At 39.4% G+C, this 18,379-nt stretch overlaps 1 protein-coding gene across 3 annotated transcripts in view; it reads right to left on the bottom strand.

Moving 5' to 3' along the window:
- The window catches only part of LOC138852360 (uncharacterized), a 126,967-nt gene that overhangs the window by 31,610 nt on the left and 76,978 nt on the right, over positions 1–18,379 (bottom strand). For all 3 annotated transcript variants that reach the window (XM_070082443.1, XM_070082442.1, XM_070082441.1), the window contains 2 exons: positions 16,666–16,793; positions 8,666–8,789 (listed from right to left, as the gene is read on the bottom strand). In XM_070082443.1, the coding sequence (XP_069938544.1) occupies positions 8,666–8,789; positions 16,666–16,793 (252 nt within the window). The remainder of the gene's footprint in view (positions 1–8,665; positions 8,790–16,665; positions 16,794–18,379) is intronic.

The following is an 18,379-nucleotide window of genomic DNA, read 5'->3' as shown; positions in this document are numbered from 1 at the left end:
CTAAATTCTGACCACTGTACTGGATAGTTGAATTTATAAATGGGTGGTTTCTTGCACCCATTCGATAGAAAAAATGGAGTTCTAGCGAAATATTCATGTTTTTTGTCGACTAGTACAGTGAAATTGGCCGAAAATGGGGCTCAAAGTGGGCAAAATCGCCGATGCGTAAACATCGCCGAGACCGCTAACTTTGCGAGAGCATAATTCCGTAAGTTTTCTATCAAATTTCAAACTTTTGGTGTCTTTATGATCGGGAAAAGATTCTCTATCTTTTCATAAGAGAAAATAATTATTTTTTTTTTTTAAATTTGGCCGACCCTGAGAACGAGTTTCGGAGAGTTCCTGTCGACCCTCAAAGGGTTAAGAAAGCCGAGAGAACAAATGGATTTGTCAGTTAAAAATAGGAGAGGAGAGTTATTAAATGGAGAGTTAGAGGTATTGGGAAGATGGAGGGAATATTTTGAGGAATTGTTAAATGTTGATGAAGATAGGGAAGCTGTGATTTCGTGTATAGGGCAAGGAGGAATAACATCTTGTAGGAGTGAGGAAGAGCCAGTTGTGAGTGTGGGGGAAGTTCGTGAGGCAGTAGGTAAAATGAAAGGGGGTAAGGCAGCCGGGATTGATGGGATAAAGATAGAAATGTTAAAAGCAGGTGGGGATATAGTTTTGGAGTGGTTGGTGCAATTATTTAATAAATGTATGGAAGAGGGTAAGGTACCTAGGGATTGGCAGAGAGCATGCATAGTTCCTTTGTATAAAGGCAAAGGGGATAAAAGAGAGTGCAAAAATTATAGGGGGATAAGTCTGCTGAGTATACCTGGTAAAGTGTATGGTAGAGTTATTATTGAAAGAATTAAGAGTAAGACGGAGAATAGGATAGCAGATGAACAAGGAGGCTTTAGGAAAGGTAGGGGGTGTGTGGACCAGGTGTTTGCAGTGAAACATATAAGTGAACAGTATTTAGATAAGGCTAAAGAGGTCTTTGTGGCATTTATGGATTTGGAAAAGGCGTATGACAGGGTGGATAGGGGGGCAATGTGGCAGATGTTGCAAGTGTATGGTGTAGGAGGTAGGTTACTGAAAGCAGTGAAGAGTTTTTACGAGGATAGTGAGGCTCAAGTTAGAGTACGTAGGAAAGAGGGAAATTATTTCCCAGTAAAAGTAGGCCTTAGACAAGGATGTGTGATGTCACCGTGGTTGTTTAATATATTTATAGATGGGGTTGTAAGAGAAGTAAATGCGAGGGTCTTGACAAGAGGCGTGGAGTTAAAAGATAAAGAATCACACACAAAGTGGGAGTTGTCACAGCTGCTCTTTGCTGATGACACTGTGCTCTTGGGAGATTCTGAAGAGAAGTTGCAGAGATTGGTGGATGAATTTGGTAGGGTGTGCAAAAGAAGAAAATTAAAGGTGAATACAGGAAAGAGTAAGGTTATGAGGATAACAAAAAGATTAGGTGATGAAAGATTGAATATCAGATTGGAGGGAGAGAGTATGGAGGAGGTGAATGTATTCAGATATTTGGGAGTGGACGTGTCAGCGGATGGGTCTATGAAAGATGAGGTGAATCATAGAATTGATGAGGGAAAAAGAGTGAGTGGTGCACTTAGGAGTCTGTGGAGACAAAGAACTTTGTCCTTGGAGGCAAAGAGGGGAATGTATGAGAGTATAGTTTTACCAACGCTCTTATATGGGTGTGAAGCATGGGTGATGAATGTTGCAGCGAGGAGAAGGCTGGAGGCAGTGGAGATGTCATGTCTGAGGGCAATGTGTGGTGTGAATATAATGCAGAGAATTCGTAGTTTGGAAGTTAGGAGGAGGTGCGGGATTACCAAAACTGTTGTCCAGAGGGCTGAGGAAGGGTTGTTGAGGTGGTTCGGACATGTAGAGAGAATGGAGCGAAACAGAATGACTTCAAGAGTGTATCAGTCTGTAGTGGAAGGAAGGCGGGGTAGGGGTCGGCCTAGGAAAGGTTGGAGAGAGGGGGTAAAGGAGGTTTTGTGTGCGAGGGGCTTGGACTTCCAGCAGGTATGCATGAGCGTGTTTGATAGGAGTGAATGGAGACAAATGGTTTTTAATACTTGACGTGCTGTTGGAGTGTGAGCAAAGTAACATTTATGAAGGGGTTCAGGGAAACCGGCAGGCCGGACTTGAGTCCTGGAGATGAGAAGTACAGTGCCTGCACTCTGAAGGAGGGGTGTTAATGTTGCAGTTTAAAAACTGTAGTGTAAAGCACCCTTCTGGCAAGACAGTGATGGAGTGAATGATGGTGAAAGTTTTTCTTTTTCGGGCCACCCTGCCTTGGTGGGAATCGGCCAGTGTGATAATAAAAAAAAAAAAAAAAAAAAAAAAAAAATCATTTTAGCCACTATCAAGAAAATATGCTAATGAGTATAGGTCAAGAATTTAAGACTTAATTTTTATGCAAAAAATAAAAGAGTATTCATAGATAATACTTTCAAGGGAGTTGAATTCCATTCATGATGTGCCTCTACTGCACACTAGATGTCTCCTACTTTGCTGCTTCATGACTAAAACAATAGTAGGTATGTCCCATCTCAATTTTTTTTTTAACACAACAGCCATCTCCCACTAAGGCAGGGTGACCCAAAAATAAGATAAACTTTGACCATCACTCACATAATCTGTCTCTGTAGAGGGGCCCAGATATGAGAGTTTAGATACCACTCCAAACAGCCAATATCCAAACCCCTCCTTTAAAGTGCAGGCATTGTACTTTCCACCTCCAGGACTCAAGTCGGGCTAACTGGTTTCCATGAATCTCTTCACAAAATATTACCCTGCTCACACTCCAACAGCTTGTCAGGCCCCAAAAAACATTCATCTCCATTCACTCCTTCCAGCAAGCACGCTTGCTGGAAGTCCAAGGCCCTCACCCATAAAACCTCCTTTACCCCCTCCCTCCAACCTTTCCTAGGACAACCCCTACCCTGCCTTCCTTCCTCTACAGATTTATATGCTCTCCAAGTCATTCTACTTTGTTTCATTCTCTCTAAATGACCAAACCACCTCAATAACCCCATTCAGCCCTCTGACTAATACTTTTAGTAACTCCACACCTCTTCCTAATTTCCACACTACGAATTCTCTGCATAATGTTTACACCACACAGTGCCCTTAGACACAACATCTCCACTGCCTCCAGCCTCCTCTTTGCTGCAGTATTTACAACCCATGCTTCACACCCACATAAGAGTTTTGGTACCACTATACTCTTGTACATTCCTTGCTTTGCCTCCACAGACAACTTTTATTTTTGTCTCCACATACCTTAATGCACCACTCACCTTTTTTGCTTCATCAATTCTATGGTTAACCTAATCCTTTATAAACCCATCAGCTGACAAGTCAACTCCCAAATATCTGAACGTATCCACTTCTTCCATACGCCTTCCCTCCAATGCAATATCCAATTTTTCTTTATCTAAATCGTTTGATACCCTCATCACCTCTTATCTAGGCTCACCTTCAACTTTCTACCTTTACACACCCTCCCAAACACATCCACTAACCTTTGTAACTTTTCTTAAGAATCTCCCAAAAGCACAGATAAAATTTATAATAACCAGAGCAACTTACAGATAATAAATGAAATAAAGCCTTGAAAATAATACAAATAAAATCTTGCTATATAAAGGAAACCCACTCAATGTGGGTGATGTCCTCCCAAAAATCACCATGTTATGGAAAATGGTTTTATAAGAAGTGAAATATACAGGAAAAAATAGGGTTATGTTCCACAGACATCAATACTGTATTTGCAAACTACTTTCTTTTTAATTCTACCAGGTAGAGATTGACCCTTTGACTGTTTCGGCCGTATATATATGTCTTACGAGCCAGTGTTTCGGACGTATACAGTGGACCCCCGCCTTATGATATTAATCCGTTCCTGAGAGCTCATCATAAGCCGAAATTATCGTAAGGCGAATTAATTTTCCCCATAAGAAATATTGGAAATCAAATTAATTCGTTCCTGACACCCCAAACAATGAAATTTTTTTTTTTTTACCACATGAAATATTAATTTTAATAGACACAAACTGAAGACATGCACAGTTAATATTCTACTAAGAATAGAATACATGACACTTACCTTTATTGAAGATCTGGTGATGATTAATGGGATGGGAGGAGGGGAGAGTGTGGAAGTTGTTAGTGTTTAGAAGGGGAATCCCCTTCCATTAGGACTTTAGGTAGCAAGTCCTTCTTCAGGGTTACTTTCCTTCTTCTTTTAATGCCACTAGGACCAGCTTGAGAGTCACTGGACCTCTGTCACACAACATATCTGTCCATAGTGCTCTGTACCTCTCATTCCTTTATGATTTGTCTAAAGTGGTTCACAACATTGTCCTTGTAATAGTCACCAGCATGGCTTGCAATAGCTGTGTGAGGGTGATTTTCATCCATAAAGGTTTGCACTTCAAGCCACTTTGCACACATTTCCTTAATCTTTGAAGTAGACAACTTCTTCAATTTCTCTCTCCCCTCCTCCGAAGCAGTTTCCTCAGGTCTGGCCTCTTGCTGTTGAAGATGCTCTTGCAGCTCATCAGTGGTTAGTTCTTCATTGTCCTCCTCCACCAACTCTTCCACATCCTCCCCACTAACCTCCAACCCCAAGGCCTTCCCCAATGCCACAATTCATTCCACAACTGGCATACGCTTCTCAGGGTTAGCCTCAAACCCTTCAAAATCCCTTTTGTCTACACATTCTGGCCATAGTTTCTTCCAAGCAGAGTTCAAGGTCCTCTTAGTCACTCCCTCCAAAGCCTTACCTATAAGGTTTACACAAATGAGGATGTTAAAGTGATCTCTCCAAAACTCTCTTAGAGTCAATCGAGTGTCTGAGGTCACTTCAAAGCACTTTTGAAATATAGCTTTTGTGTATTTTTGAAGTTTGAAATGACCTGCTAGTCCATGGGCTGCAGGAGAGGAGTGGTATTAGGAGGCAAAAACTTGACCTTAATGAAGCTCATGTCCCCAGAAAGTCGCTCTGCCAAGTCTGAAAGATGACCAAGAGCATTGTCTAATACCAGGAGGCACTTAAGGTCCAATTTATTTTCCATTAGGTAATTTTTCACAGTGGGAGCAAATGCATGGTGTAACCAGTCATAGAAAAAGTCCCTAGTGACCCATGCCTTACTGTTTGCCCTCCACAGCACACACAAATTAGCCTTGAGGACATTGTTTTGCCTGAACGCTCTGGGAGTTTCAGAGTGATACACCAATAAAGGCTTCACTTTGCAATCACCACTAGCATTAGCACACATCAAGAAAGTAAGCCTATCTTTCATAGGCTTATGTCCTGGGAGTGCCTTTTCCTCCTGAGTAATGTGGGTCCTGTTGGCATTTTCTTCCAAAACAGGCCTGTTTCGTCACAATTAAACACTTGTTCAGGTTTCAGTCCTTCACTGTCTATGTACTCCTTGAATTCCTTCACATATTTTTCAGCCACTTTTTGGTCCGAACTGGCAGCCTCATCGTGCCTCACCACACTATGTATGCCACTATGATTCTTAAATCTCTCAAACCAACCTTTGCTGGCCTTAAATTCACTCACATCACCACTAGTTGCAGGCATTTTTCTAAGTAAATCGTCATGCAACTTCCTAGCCTTTTCACATATGATTGCTTGAGAGATGCTATCTCCTGCCATCTGTTTTTCGTTTATCCACACCAATAACAGTCTCTCAACATCTTCGAGTACTTGCGATCTCTGTTTTGAAAACAAACTTGCACCTTTTGCAAGAACAGCTTCCTTGACTGTCGTTTTGTTGGCCACGATAGTAGCGATGGTTGATTGGGGTTTGGTATACAACCTGGCCAGCTCCGAGACACGCACTCCACTTTCGTACTTAGCAATTATCTCTTTCTTCATTTCCATAGTAATTTTCACCCTTTTTACCGCAGGGTTGGCACTAGAAGCTTTCTTGGGGCCCATGGTGACTTATTTTGCAGCTACAGTCACTAAAAACACTGTGATAATATGAAATGTACCAAATGTATGGGTGGATGCGACCGCACTGGCTGGCTCGTAAACACTGGCACCCACGGGGCAGCTGAGGCCACACGTGGGACGTGTCCTGGACGAATCGCGTGAGGCAAGGCAAAATTTTTGCGTTCAAATGTATCGTATGGCAGATTTAACGTAATGTGATGCCATCATAAGGCGGATGTAACGTAACGTGATGTCATCGTAAGGTGGGGGTCCACTGTATATACTCAATAATTCTATTGGCTTCAAATCAAGCAGGAGAAAGCTGGTAGGCCCACATGTGAGAGAATGGGTCTGTGTGGTCAGTGCGCATTGTATAAAAAAAATCCTGCAGCACGCAGTGCATAATGAGAAAAAAAAACTGACTGTTTTTTAATTAAAACGCTGACTTTGAGGTGTATTTTCGTATAGCATTTATGGTTGCATTCTCGTTTTCATGGTCTCATTGATAGAATGAAAAACATATTACAGAAATAGTGGTGATTTTTATTAGTTTCACAACAAAAGTGACCTTGAAATTGAGCTCTAAGTAGCAGAAATGTTCGATTTTTCCAATGTTCGAGAGTAAACAAATCACACCACATGTCCAATACATGTCAACTGGGGAGTCTAATATTCTTTCACTAGTGCACTGATATTATTTATACCATTTTTACAATAATGCAGTAGTCTGCAATACAGTAAATCTTCTATTTTTTGTGTGAATAAAAAATCAAAATAGAAAGCAAGAGTAATATAAGAGGGGCCTGGACACATGACTAATGAACAGAGGATATGTTATTTTGGTGCCTAGAATGTCTGCATTGTTTATTTTGGACCCTATTTTGAAATTGGCATCTTTTTTAATTTGTGTAAAATTGGCCAAATTGCCAATTTCTGACTACTTTATTGGGTAGTTAAAATTGGTAAATGGGCAGTTTCTTTTGCTCAGTTGATAGAAAAATGGAGTTCTAAAGAAACTGCTATGAGTCTGGTCGACTGGAACAATGGAACTGGCCGAAAATAGGGCTCAAAATCGGCGAAACGGCCGATGCGTATATATCGTCAAGATTGCTAACTTCGCGGGAGCAAAATTCTGTAAGTTTTCGAACAAATTTCATACTTTTGGTATCATTACCATCGGGAAAAAGTTCTCTATCATTTCACAAGAATTTTTTTTTTTTTTTTTTTAAATATTTTTCGACACAGAACGATAGTTTCAGAAAGGGGCTTGCGACAGTCAAAGGGTTAATACAACTTATCTTACCTTACATTCAAGTTATTGTTGCTTATTGACATGGAAGTGTGTGAAGATTGATATGATTCTACCGGGCTGCAGCAGATGGGTGCAGGTCTCGTGTTGATGTGGATGCAGAGGTATCAGTAGGTGATGGGTGTACTGTAATGCATCTCAATCTGCTTTACACTTCTGTATTGACCTCAAAATCTTTTCACCCAGTCAAAATCTGCAGTACTCATTGCATAAGTTCTTATTCTCTTTTCATTGTCATTAATAGTACATAAGTTGAACTTTCTTACACCAAAAGTGAGTGCAGTCTTCATCACACATGCACCAACTCAAAAGTACTAAATGTATCTAAATTAACACTTTGATATCATCTGTCACTCTTCCTCTTCTTGACATCTCTAACACTAATATTCCTCTTGGGTGCCATGGTTGATATCCAGAGATGAGATAGGGTGATGAGAATAAATAAAATTTTCTGATTAACACCCTACAAGGCAAGGTGGCATGGGTGACAGGGCCCAAATTGGGCCCAAAGTTTGAGCACTTGATGCTTTGATATTTACAGAGCATATTATCAAGGCTTTTTCAAGCACTGTACAGAAAATTAACCTTTCAATCGAGTTCACACAAATTTTTTTTGTGTAGTGTCACACAATAAGAAAGTTTAATGTACAAGTCATCACAAGTCTCATAAAAATCTTACAAAAAATAATATATAATAAACCTACAGCTAGCTTTAAATGGGTCTTTCAAATCACATGAGTAAAATATTTATAACTTGTATTACAGAATATAAACAGAGTTGACGTTCTCTACATTTGATTAATCACCAATGTGCAAGAAAAATACAACGAAGAGTGGAAAGGAGAACGAGAGACTTGGAAGAGGACAGCATGGTCCAGTAGACACTGCTCTTCTTTCCTTTTTGTTCTTATAAGAGAAGTAAAGCATTTACTTTATTTATTTATTTTATGTCTTTGCAAACAGTACATTGAGATTTTGTATTTACAATAGTGGGTTGCAATGCAAAGAGAGCATCTATTATGCCTAGGCATTATGGGCCAACTTAACATTATTGGCTTACAGTCTACTTAATACTAAGGAGTGTATCATAGTTGTACAGTAGGACAGTAATTATTTCATAGTTGTACAGCACTTGATGTAGATGAATATACCAAGTAGGAGAGTATGACCTGATGTGCACAGCAAGTTGTACTGCTGTGTTCCTCTTTCTCTCTGTGCTTTGCTACAGTTACCGAACAAATTGGCCTTAAAATCTTAATCTATACTAAAGCACATGAGGTACAAATTATGATGAAGATAATGTTTTAAAATTTCTCACAATAAGATTTAGTGCACACTTGTTATGAACAACTATTATAATAGTTACAAGTGACCCCTGCATGACAAAGAGTACATACCTGTCACAGATAATGCAAGTATAGCTACCACAGAGGCAGTGCTGACCATATCTGTTAGCTGGTCTTTATGGCGACTCTTTAATGATGAGTTTATAAAAGTTGTCACTGCACTTAACAGGAATAACTGTGAAGAAAGACAATAAGAAAAACTTAGCTAGTGTTAATAGTACTGTAAAATTAATCATTGCTCACTTTTAAAGGGTTCAGAATGGATGAACACATTTAATGAAAATTATTAGAAATGAGTGGCAGTCTAAGTGACTTAATGTAAAAGAAAAAATAGAAATAGCATACAAACAAATAAATAAACTCTTTAGAAATGTCAACACACTAAACACTCAAAAATGTACTAGAATTTCCCCAAAACCATAGAGATTTTAAAATACCATATTCTGCACTGTTAATTTTTTTCAGATGATCAACAAATATTCCGGCATGTGACTACAGGTGTCATGTGTGGTGACTTGGTAAACATTTTGTTGCATTGCTAAAATAAATTTGAGGCTAATGTTCTCTCAAAACATTATGAAAAATTATTTAATAAACAACCAGTTTGAGAAACAATCAATAAAGTAGCCCCAGCACATGGTAAAACTTTGATAAACAATATTTATATTCTCCTCAAGGAAATGAAGTGCCCTTCACCTGCAATGCTTTGCATAACGAGAGGGTTTCTATATGTCAATCACCTCTTTTGCATAAAATACTACACTCCATCTTGTAGAAAAAAGTTTTTGTTTGTGTGTTCCTCCATAAGTCATTCATGTCATAAAAGGCAATTAAAATGCCAGGAGCAAGGGGCTAATAATCCCTTATGTATAAATTACGAATGTAAAAAGAAGGAAAACTTTCATTTCACACAAACAACCCGCACATAAGAGAGAGGAGCCCACAACCATGCTGTGGTCTGACTTGGACCATTTACGAGTCGTTTGTGTGTTGTTCCAGTCACTGTATTGTGCCATTTTATTCTTTAACTTTCATTTCCTTTTTCAGGTCACCCTGCCTCAGTGGGAGATAAGCATGTTAAAAAAAAAAAAATGCACATCAGTTCTTTCTTTCAACACATCGGCCGTATCCTACCGAGGCGGGGTGGCCCAAAAGGAAAAACGAAAGTTTCTCTTTTTAAATTTAGTAATTTATTTGAGAGAAGGGGTTACTAGCCCCTTGCTCCCAGCATTTTAGTCGCCTCTTGCAACATGCATGGCTTACGGAGGAAGAATTCTGTTCCACTTCCCCATGGAGATAAGAGGAAATAAACAACAAGAACAAGAACTAGAAAGAAAATAGAAGAAAACCCAGAGGGGTGTGTGTATATATAAGCTTGTACATGTATGTGTAGTGTGACCAAGTGCAAGTAGAAGCAGCAAGACTTACCTGAAATCTTGCATGTTTATGAGACAGAAAAAAGGACACCAGCAATCCTACCATCATGTAAAACAATTACAGGCTTTCGTTTTACACTCACTTGGCAGGACAGTAGTACCTCCCTGGGTGGTTGCTGTCTACCAACCTACTACCTAGGGCACATCAGTTATAAATATAAAATATAACATTGAAAGTTGCTTACATGTAGTGTGCAGGTCTGAAGATCTGTTATTTTTTATTATTCAGTGGTCCCTCGTTGTTCGTAATTAATCCGTTCCTGGAGCCATTACTATAAACGAAATTTACGATTTACGAATCAATTTTCCCCATAAGAAATAATGTAAATACAATTAATCCGTTCCTGACACCCAGAAGTATTAAAGCAAAAAAATTTTTAACATGAAATATACATGTAGTACATAAACAATACAATGGGAAATGATGAATGAAACATTAACAGCATAACACTTACCTTTATTGGAGATTCTTCTTAGTGTATGGGAGACTGGAGGAGGAGAGAGAGTGGATTGTTTATAGTTTGGAAGGGGAATCCCCTTCCATCAACACCTCAGGTACCATTTGCTTTTCTGGGGTTGCTTCTCTTCTCTGTTTCTTAATGCCACTAGGACCACCTTGAGAGTCACTGGAGTCCTGTCTCACAAAATAACTGTGGAGAGAGCTCTGTTTCTGGCGTCTCTTTAACACTTCCCTAAAATGGCCCAAGACTTTGTCACTGTACATGTTGCCAACCTGGCTTGCAACAACCTTGTTAGGGTGATGTTTCTCCATAAAGCTTTCCATCTTACCCCACATAGTAAAAATCTCTTTAATTTCTGAAGAAGGCACCTTCTTCCATCTCTCTTCCTCCTCCTCTGCAGCAAGATTCTGAGCTGCAATGTGTTGCTCTTCCTGCTGAAGCTCTTGCAGCTCCTCAGTGGTGAGCTCTTCATTGTGGTCTTCCACCAATTCTTCCACATCCTCCAAACTCACATCCAACCCCATGGAACTCCCAGTGCCACAATTGATTTTACAACAGACAAAGGCTCATTAGGGTCAGTCCCAAATTCTTCAAAATCCCTCTTGTTGACACAATCTGGCCACAATTTTCTCCAGGCAGAGTTCAAAGTCCTGGTAGTCACTCCCTCCCAAGCCATACCTATAAGGGTTATGCAGTGGAGGATGCTGAAGTGTTCTCTCCAAAATTCCCTTAGGGTCAAGTGAGTGTCTGTGGTCACAGTCAAGCACCTGTGAAACATTGCTTTTGTGTAGAGTTTTTTAAAGTTTGCAATAACCTGCTGGTCCATGGGTTGGAGGAGAGGAGTGGTATTCGGGGGCAAGAACTTTACTGTGATGAACCCAAACTCCTCGAAAATTAGGTCATCCAAGTTTGGAGGATGAGCAGGTGCATTGTCCATTACTAGCAGGCACTTGAGATCCAATTTCTTTTCCAGGAGATACTCCTTCACACTAGGGCCAAACACTTCATTGAACCACTCGACGAAAATTTCCCTCGTGACCCATGCCTTACTATTAGATTTCCAAAACACAAACAATTTACTTTTCATAACATTGTTTTTCCTGAACACTCTGGGATTTTCATTAGCACAGAACATTAGCGTCAGCCTGTCTTTCATAGGCTTGTGTCCTGGCATTACCTTTTCCTCTTGTGTAATGAAGGTCCTCTTTGGCATTTTCTTCCAAAAGAGGCCTGTTTCGTCACAATTGAACACTTTGTTCAGGTTTCAGTCCTTCAGCCTCTATGTACTCCTGGAATTCATGCACATATTTTTCACCGCCTTGTGGTCCAAACTGGCAGCCTCACCATGCCTTACCACACTGTGTATGCCAGTACGGTTCTTAAATTTCTCAAACCAGCCTTTGCTGGCCTTAAATTCACTCACTTCACCATTATTTGCAGGCAATTTCTTTACCAAATCTTCATGCAACTGCCTAGCCTTTTCACAAATAAACGAAGTCATAAGAGTATCTCCTGCTAATTGTTTCTCATTTATCCACACCAATAATAACTTCTCAACCTCTTCCAGTACTGGTGATCTCATTTTTGTCAGCATAGTTACTCCCTTTGCAACAACAGCATCCTTTATTTCATTTTTCTTGGCCACTATGGAACATAAGGTTGTGTAGGGTTTCTTATACATCCTGGACAGTTCGGCCACACTTGTACCACTTTCATATTGTTCAATGATGGTTTTCTTAAATTCAATCGTATTTCTCACCTTCTTTACCACAGGCTTGGCACTAGGAGCTTTCTTTGGAGCCATGGTAGCTTATTTAGTACTTTCAAGCACTAAAATAAATGGAATATTATAAAATATTTTGCTGGAGCACGTGAGGGGACCTTCGCTCACTGGTAAACAATGCCAGACTGGCTGCCGCCCTGGCTCACGCTGTGGGTACGCGTCCCGGACGAACTACGACTCGCGAGTCAACCTATGAAAAGCGAGTCCATGTTTATACGAAAATACCCCTATGATTGGCGAATTTTACGATTGCCGGGAACTACGAAAAGCGGGGGACCACTGTACTTTATATTGTAAACTAATTTTGATTAATGCCAGTAAAGAATTGAGGAGCAAAGCTGAAATACAGTAATTAGGGTACCCTTCAACAATAAGAATCAGAGAAAGTAAATGATCCTATGGGCAGAGACCAAATAAAGACAGACCGTAAATAAGGAAACCAAACCTGCTTCAGCGATACAATACCATGAAGAAGTTTGTGAACAGACACTGATTAAGACAATTAATATAAACTTGTTTTGTAATGAGTATCACTGGGAAACTTACATACTGAGTACTGTTTAGTTAAACTCTTGATCCAGCACATCAAATAAATGGAAAAATAAGTGACCAGAAATATATCCTGACACCATGAATTAGTTTGTAGACATTGATTTCATTTGTGATATACACTAAAAACTTTTTTTCCAAAATGAAATGAGCATTACAGAGGTGGTGTATATTGAGTATGATTATCATTACTGATCCAGCATATATGAAACAATTATTGGGAAGAAAATAGGAAGAAAGGAGCCAGTGCCAGGAGGCTGACTGATGGGCAATCGCACTAGAAATGCTATACACGTAATGGATGCTGGTACCACAGGAATTTATGTATTACAACAGATTTTATGCAGGTTTGAAATCTGAGAATGGTGTCCACTTTTTTCTGTAGATGAGAAAGAAGTGAACAATACTAATACAGTGGTACCTTGAGTTTCAAACAGCTCCCAACTCAAACAATTATTTGAGTGTATTTTTTAAGTGCTTTTGTAAGTGTATGTTTGGGGGTCTGAAACAGACTAATCTAATTTACATTATTTCTTATGGGAACAAATTCGTTTGGTATCGGCACTTGACCAGCCTTCTGGAATGAATTAACTTTGTAACTCCTTCCCTTTCACACTTTTGCATGACTAGTAATAGTCCAAGTTTGACCAAAACGTAATCCTAAGTTTCATTTTCTTATGTGTGGGTTATTTGTGTTGTGTAAGATCAAATAACTTTCTCAATGAAAGTCAACAATAACAATGCATAATACTGTTTTTGACAACCAAAGCCATCACACCAAATGCCAAAGGAACCGATGGCTCACTAAAGGCACATTTAGATGAATCAACCAGAAACATGACTATGATACTAAGTATAGGCTAAGGCTAGTCTTAACCCCTTGACTGTCGAAACCCCAAATCCTGAGGTGTCTCCTGGTGTCGAAAAATTTTTGAAGAAAAAAAAAAAATTATGAAATGATAAGAGAATCCTTTCCCAATGGTGATGACACCAAAAGAACGAAATTTGATGGGAAACTTACAGAATTACGCTCCTGCGAAGTTAGTGACCTCGGCGATATTTACAAATCGGCGATTTCGCCCACTTTGAGCCCTATTTTTGGCTAATTCCATTGTTCCAGTCGACCAAACTCATAGCTAGTTCTTTAGAACTCCATTTGTTCTATCAATTGAGTACAAGAAACTGCCCATTTACTGATTTCAACTGCCCAGTAACGTGGTCAGAAATTTGCAATTTGGCCAATTTCACGCAAATTAAAAAATATGCCAATTTCAAAATAGGATCTAGAATGAACAATGCAGACATTTCTGGCTCTAAAATAATATTTTCTTTGTTTATCAGTCATGTCTCCAGGCCCCTCTGATATTACTCTTGATTTCTATTTTGAATTTTTATTCAAACAAAAAATAGAAGATTTACTGTTATGCAGACTATTGCAATATTGTAATAATTGTATAAATAATGTCAACCCATTCATGACTGCATATAAGAATGGCTAGTTGGACATTTATTGGACAATGACATCATTTGTTAACTTTTGAACATCGGCAAAAATCAAACATGTCCCCTACTTTGAGCTCCATTTCAAGGTTCTTTTCATAGTAAAACCAATCAAAACCACTCTACTTCTATAATATGTTTTCCATTCTATCAAATGAGATCAAGAAAACGAAAATACAATCATAAATACTATACAAAAATGCATCACAAAGTCGGCGTTTTAATCCAAAAAAACGGTCGGAGTTTTTTTTTTCATTATGCACTGCATGCTGCAGGATTTTTCTTATATGGTGCACACTGACTACACAAACCCATTCTCTCACATGTGGGCCTACCAGCTTTCTCCTGCTCAATTTGAAGCCGCTAAAATTTTTGAGTATATATACGTCAAACACGGTGGCTCGTAAGACGTATATATACAACCGAAACAGTCAAAGGGTTAAATTAAAAAAAAAAACTGCAACACTTTCCAGTCTAACTGGAAAAAAAAAATCTAATAAACAGTTAACAAAAGGCATGCAGCTTGAAAAACTCCAATATCCCAAGATCAAATAAGGTACCAAAGAATAAACATATCCTACTTTTAAAACACTGACCCTTCACTCACAGTTATTGATACAGTAAATAAGCTCAACATATACTTCTCATCCACTGGGACTAATCAAATTAACATTCCAGACACAACCAAGAAATAGACAATCTACATTCTCCAGCCTATAAAGTGAACCACAAATCTCAGGCAGTGAAACAAATATGGATACAAGGAATACTGCCAGCACTTATGAAGAGGAGACAAGTGCAGAGCTATTAGAGTGAATAACAATTTGCTGTGTAAAGAAAACCGTCAGTTACTACACCAATGTACCGGTCAATGAATGCAATCAAGGAGTATACAGGAGAGAGGTGTGTATGGACATAATATGTACAAGTTATGGCAACCCGTGTTTCAACAAAGTTGAAAAAAAAAGCAACATATACTATAAAAGTATAAGCAGTTTCACTGATCACAAAGAGTACAGTATCTCCTCACTTAGCGACGTGCTCATTTACCAACAACTCAGACTTACGATGGGATCTCTGACCAGTATGCATACCTAAATATTAGAGCTGATTTCCTCTATTCTGTGTATTACAATATACAGTACACTACTGTATAAACATTTAAAAATATACTAAAAATGTTATAAATTGTGCAAAGGTGACATTAAAATATCAAAGATGGTTGACAAATGCACTACCATTATATTATGCTCCTTGCTTAGCAACAAATTCATTTACCAATGTAGTCTTAGGAATGGAACTCCATCATTAAGTGAAGAGAGGCTGTAGTACCTTCAAACTGTCCATTAGTCAACTCTGTGTCAGCCTAACTTACATCAACTCTTATTTCCAAGCAAACTCATTCTATAATCACTCTTACAATCCAAAAATATTAGGTAAATGGACACAGATACAACTATAGTGACATTTTATTGTGGCAATGTTTTGCTCTCCAGAGTTCTGTCACACGTTACAAAGCTATGGAGAATATCAAAATGGTATACAATACCGACAGGTTGGTAGGTAAGACACATAGGCAACAGTTAGGCAACTTTATTCCGAAACGTTTCGCCTACACAGTAGGCTTCTTCAGTCGAATACAGAAAGTAGGCAGGAACAGTAGAGATGTGAAGACGATGTAATCAGTCCATCACCCTTGAAGTCGTAGATTTGAGGTTGTCAGTCCCTCAGCCTGGAGAAGTTCAGTTCGATGGTCAGGAACTATCTGAAGATCAAGCAACAGTGCAGAGACTTAAATACTGTCGGAAGGAGAGGTGCAGAGTAGTAGTAGTGAGAATGTAGCCACTGAGAGGTCAGGTCCCTCTCAAATCTAACAATTCTCACTTGTAGAAGTTGTCCAAGGTGTTTTCTGTAGCAAGATGCCATTGTGTTGCAGTGTCTGACAGGATGAATATCAAAATGGTATACAATACCGACAGGTTGGTAGGTAAGACACATAGGCAACAGTTAGACAACTTTATTCCGAAACGTTTCGCCTACAGAGTAGGCTTCTTCAGTCGAATACAGAAAGTAGGCAGGAACATCTCTACTGTTCCTGCCTACTTTCTGTATTCGACTGAAGAAGCCTACTGTGTAGGCGAAACATTTCGGAATAAAGTTGCCTAACTGTTGCCTATGTGTCTTACCTACCAAAGCTATGGAGAGCAAAATGTTGCCACAATGTCACATTAATTGCATCTGTGTCCATTTTCCTAACATTTTGTTGATAATTTTACCATTATTACTAATCCAAAAACAGCAATCACAGAAAAGAACACTCACCTGGCTAGCAGTGACGAATTTATAAGTACGACAGATTTCAGCTGCCAGGCAGGGAATACCGATGGCCCTACACAGCCATGAAAAATTGGTGTGATACCTTACTACTGTGGCCCGATAACTTGGCAGCACTGAAGGAAGGAAAAAATGGTAATTATTCAACTGTTTCACTATACAGCATATAATTCAGCTTGATTAAAATCATTTTTTTTATTATTTATTTTTTTTTTATTAACATATCGGCCGATTCCCACCAAGGCAGGGTAGCCTGAAAAAGAAAAACTTTCATCATCATTCACTCCATCATTGTCTTGTCAGAGGGGTGCTTTACACTACAGTTTATAAAACTGCAACATTAACACCCCTCCTTCAGAGTGCAGACACTGTACTTCCCATCTCCAGGACTCATGTCTGGCCTGCCAGTTTCCCTGAATCCCTTCATAAATGTTACTTTGCTCACACTTCAACAGCACATCAAGTATTAAAAACCATTTGTCCCCATTCACTCCTATCAAATACGCTCACGCATGCTTGCTGAAGTCCAAGCCCCCTGCATGCAAAACCTCCTTTACCCCCTCCCTCCAAGCTTTCCTAGGCCGACCCCTACCCCACCTTCCCTCCACTACAGATTTATACACTCCCGAAGTCATTCTGTTTCGTTCCATTCTCTCTACATGTCCGAACCACCTCAACAACCCTTCCTCAGCCCTCTGGACAACAGTTTTGGCAATCCCACACATCCTCCTAACTTCCAAACTACAAATTCTCTGCATTATATTCACACCACACATTGCCCTCAGACAAGACATATCCACTGCCTCTAGCCTTCTCCTCGCTGCAACATTCATCACCCATGCTTCACACCCATATAAGAGCATTGGTAAAACTATACTCTCATACACTGCCCTCTTTGCTTCCAAGGACAAAGTTCTTTGTCTCCACAGACTCCTAAGTGCACCACTCACCCTTTTTATTATTATTATTATCACACTAGCCGATTCCCACCAAGGCAGGGTGGCCCGAAATAGAAAAACTTTCACCATCATTCACTCCATCACTCTCTTGCCAGAAGGGTGCTTTACACTACAGTTTTTAAACTGCAACATTAACACCCCTCCTTCAGAGTGCAGGCACTGTACTTCCCATCTCCAGGACTCAAGTCCGGCCTGCCGGTTTCCCTGAACCCCTTCATAAATGTTACTTTGCTCACACTCACCCTTTTCCCCTCATTAATTCTATGATTCACCTCATCTTTCATAGACCCATCCACTGACATATCCACTCCCAAATATCTGAATACATTCACCTCCTCCATACTCTCTCCCTCCAATCTGATATCCAATCTTTCATCAACTAATCTTTTTATCCTCATAACCTTACTCTTTCCTATATTCACTTTTAATTTTCTTCTTTTACATACCCTACCAAATTCATCCACCAACCTCTGCAACTTCTCTTCAGAATCTCCCAAGAGCACAGTGTCATCAGCAAAAAGCAACTGTGACAACTCCCATTTTATGTTTGATTCTTTATCTTTTAACTCCATGCCTCTTGCCAAGACCCTTGCATTCACTTCTCTTACAACCCCATCTATAAATATACTGAACAACCACAGTGACATCACACATCCTTGTCTAAGGCCTACTTTTACTGGGAAATAATCTCCCTCTTTCCTACATACTCTAACTTGAGCCTCACTGTCCTCGTAAAAACTCTT

This window comes from Cherax quadricarinatus, chromosome 7, assembly GCF_038502225.1.
Source record: "Cherax quadricarinatus isolate ZL_2023a chromosome 7, ASM3850222v1, whole genome shotgun sequence".
In the NCBI taxonomy this organism is placed as follows: Eukaryota; Metazoa; Arthropoda; class Malacostraca; order Decapoda; family Parastacidae; genus Cherax; species Cherax quadricarinatus.
The sequence above is the reverse complement of the archived record's forward strand: the minus strand, read 5'-3'. Positions and strand labels throughout refer to the sequence as shown.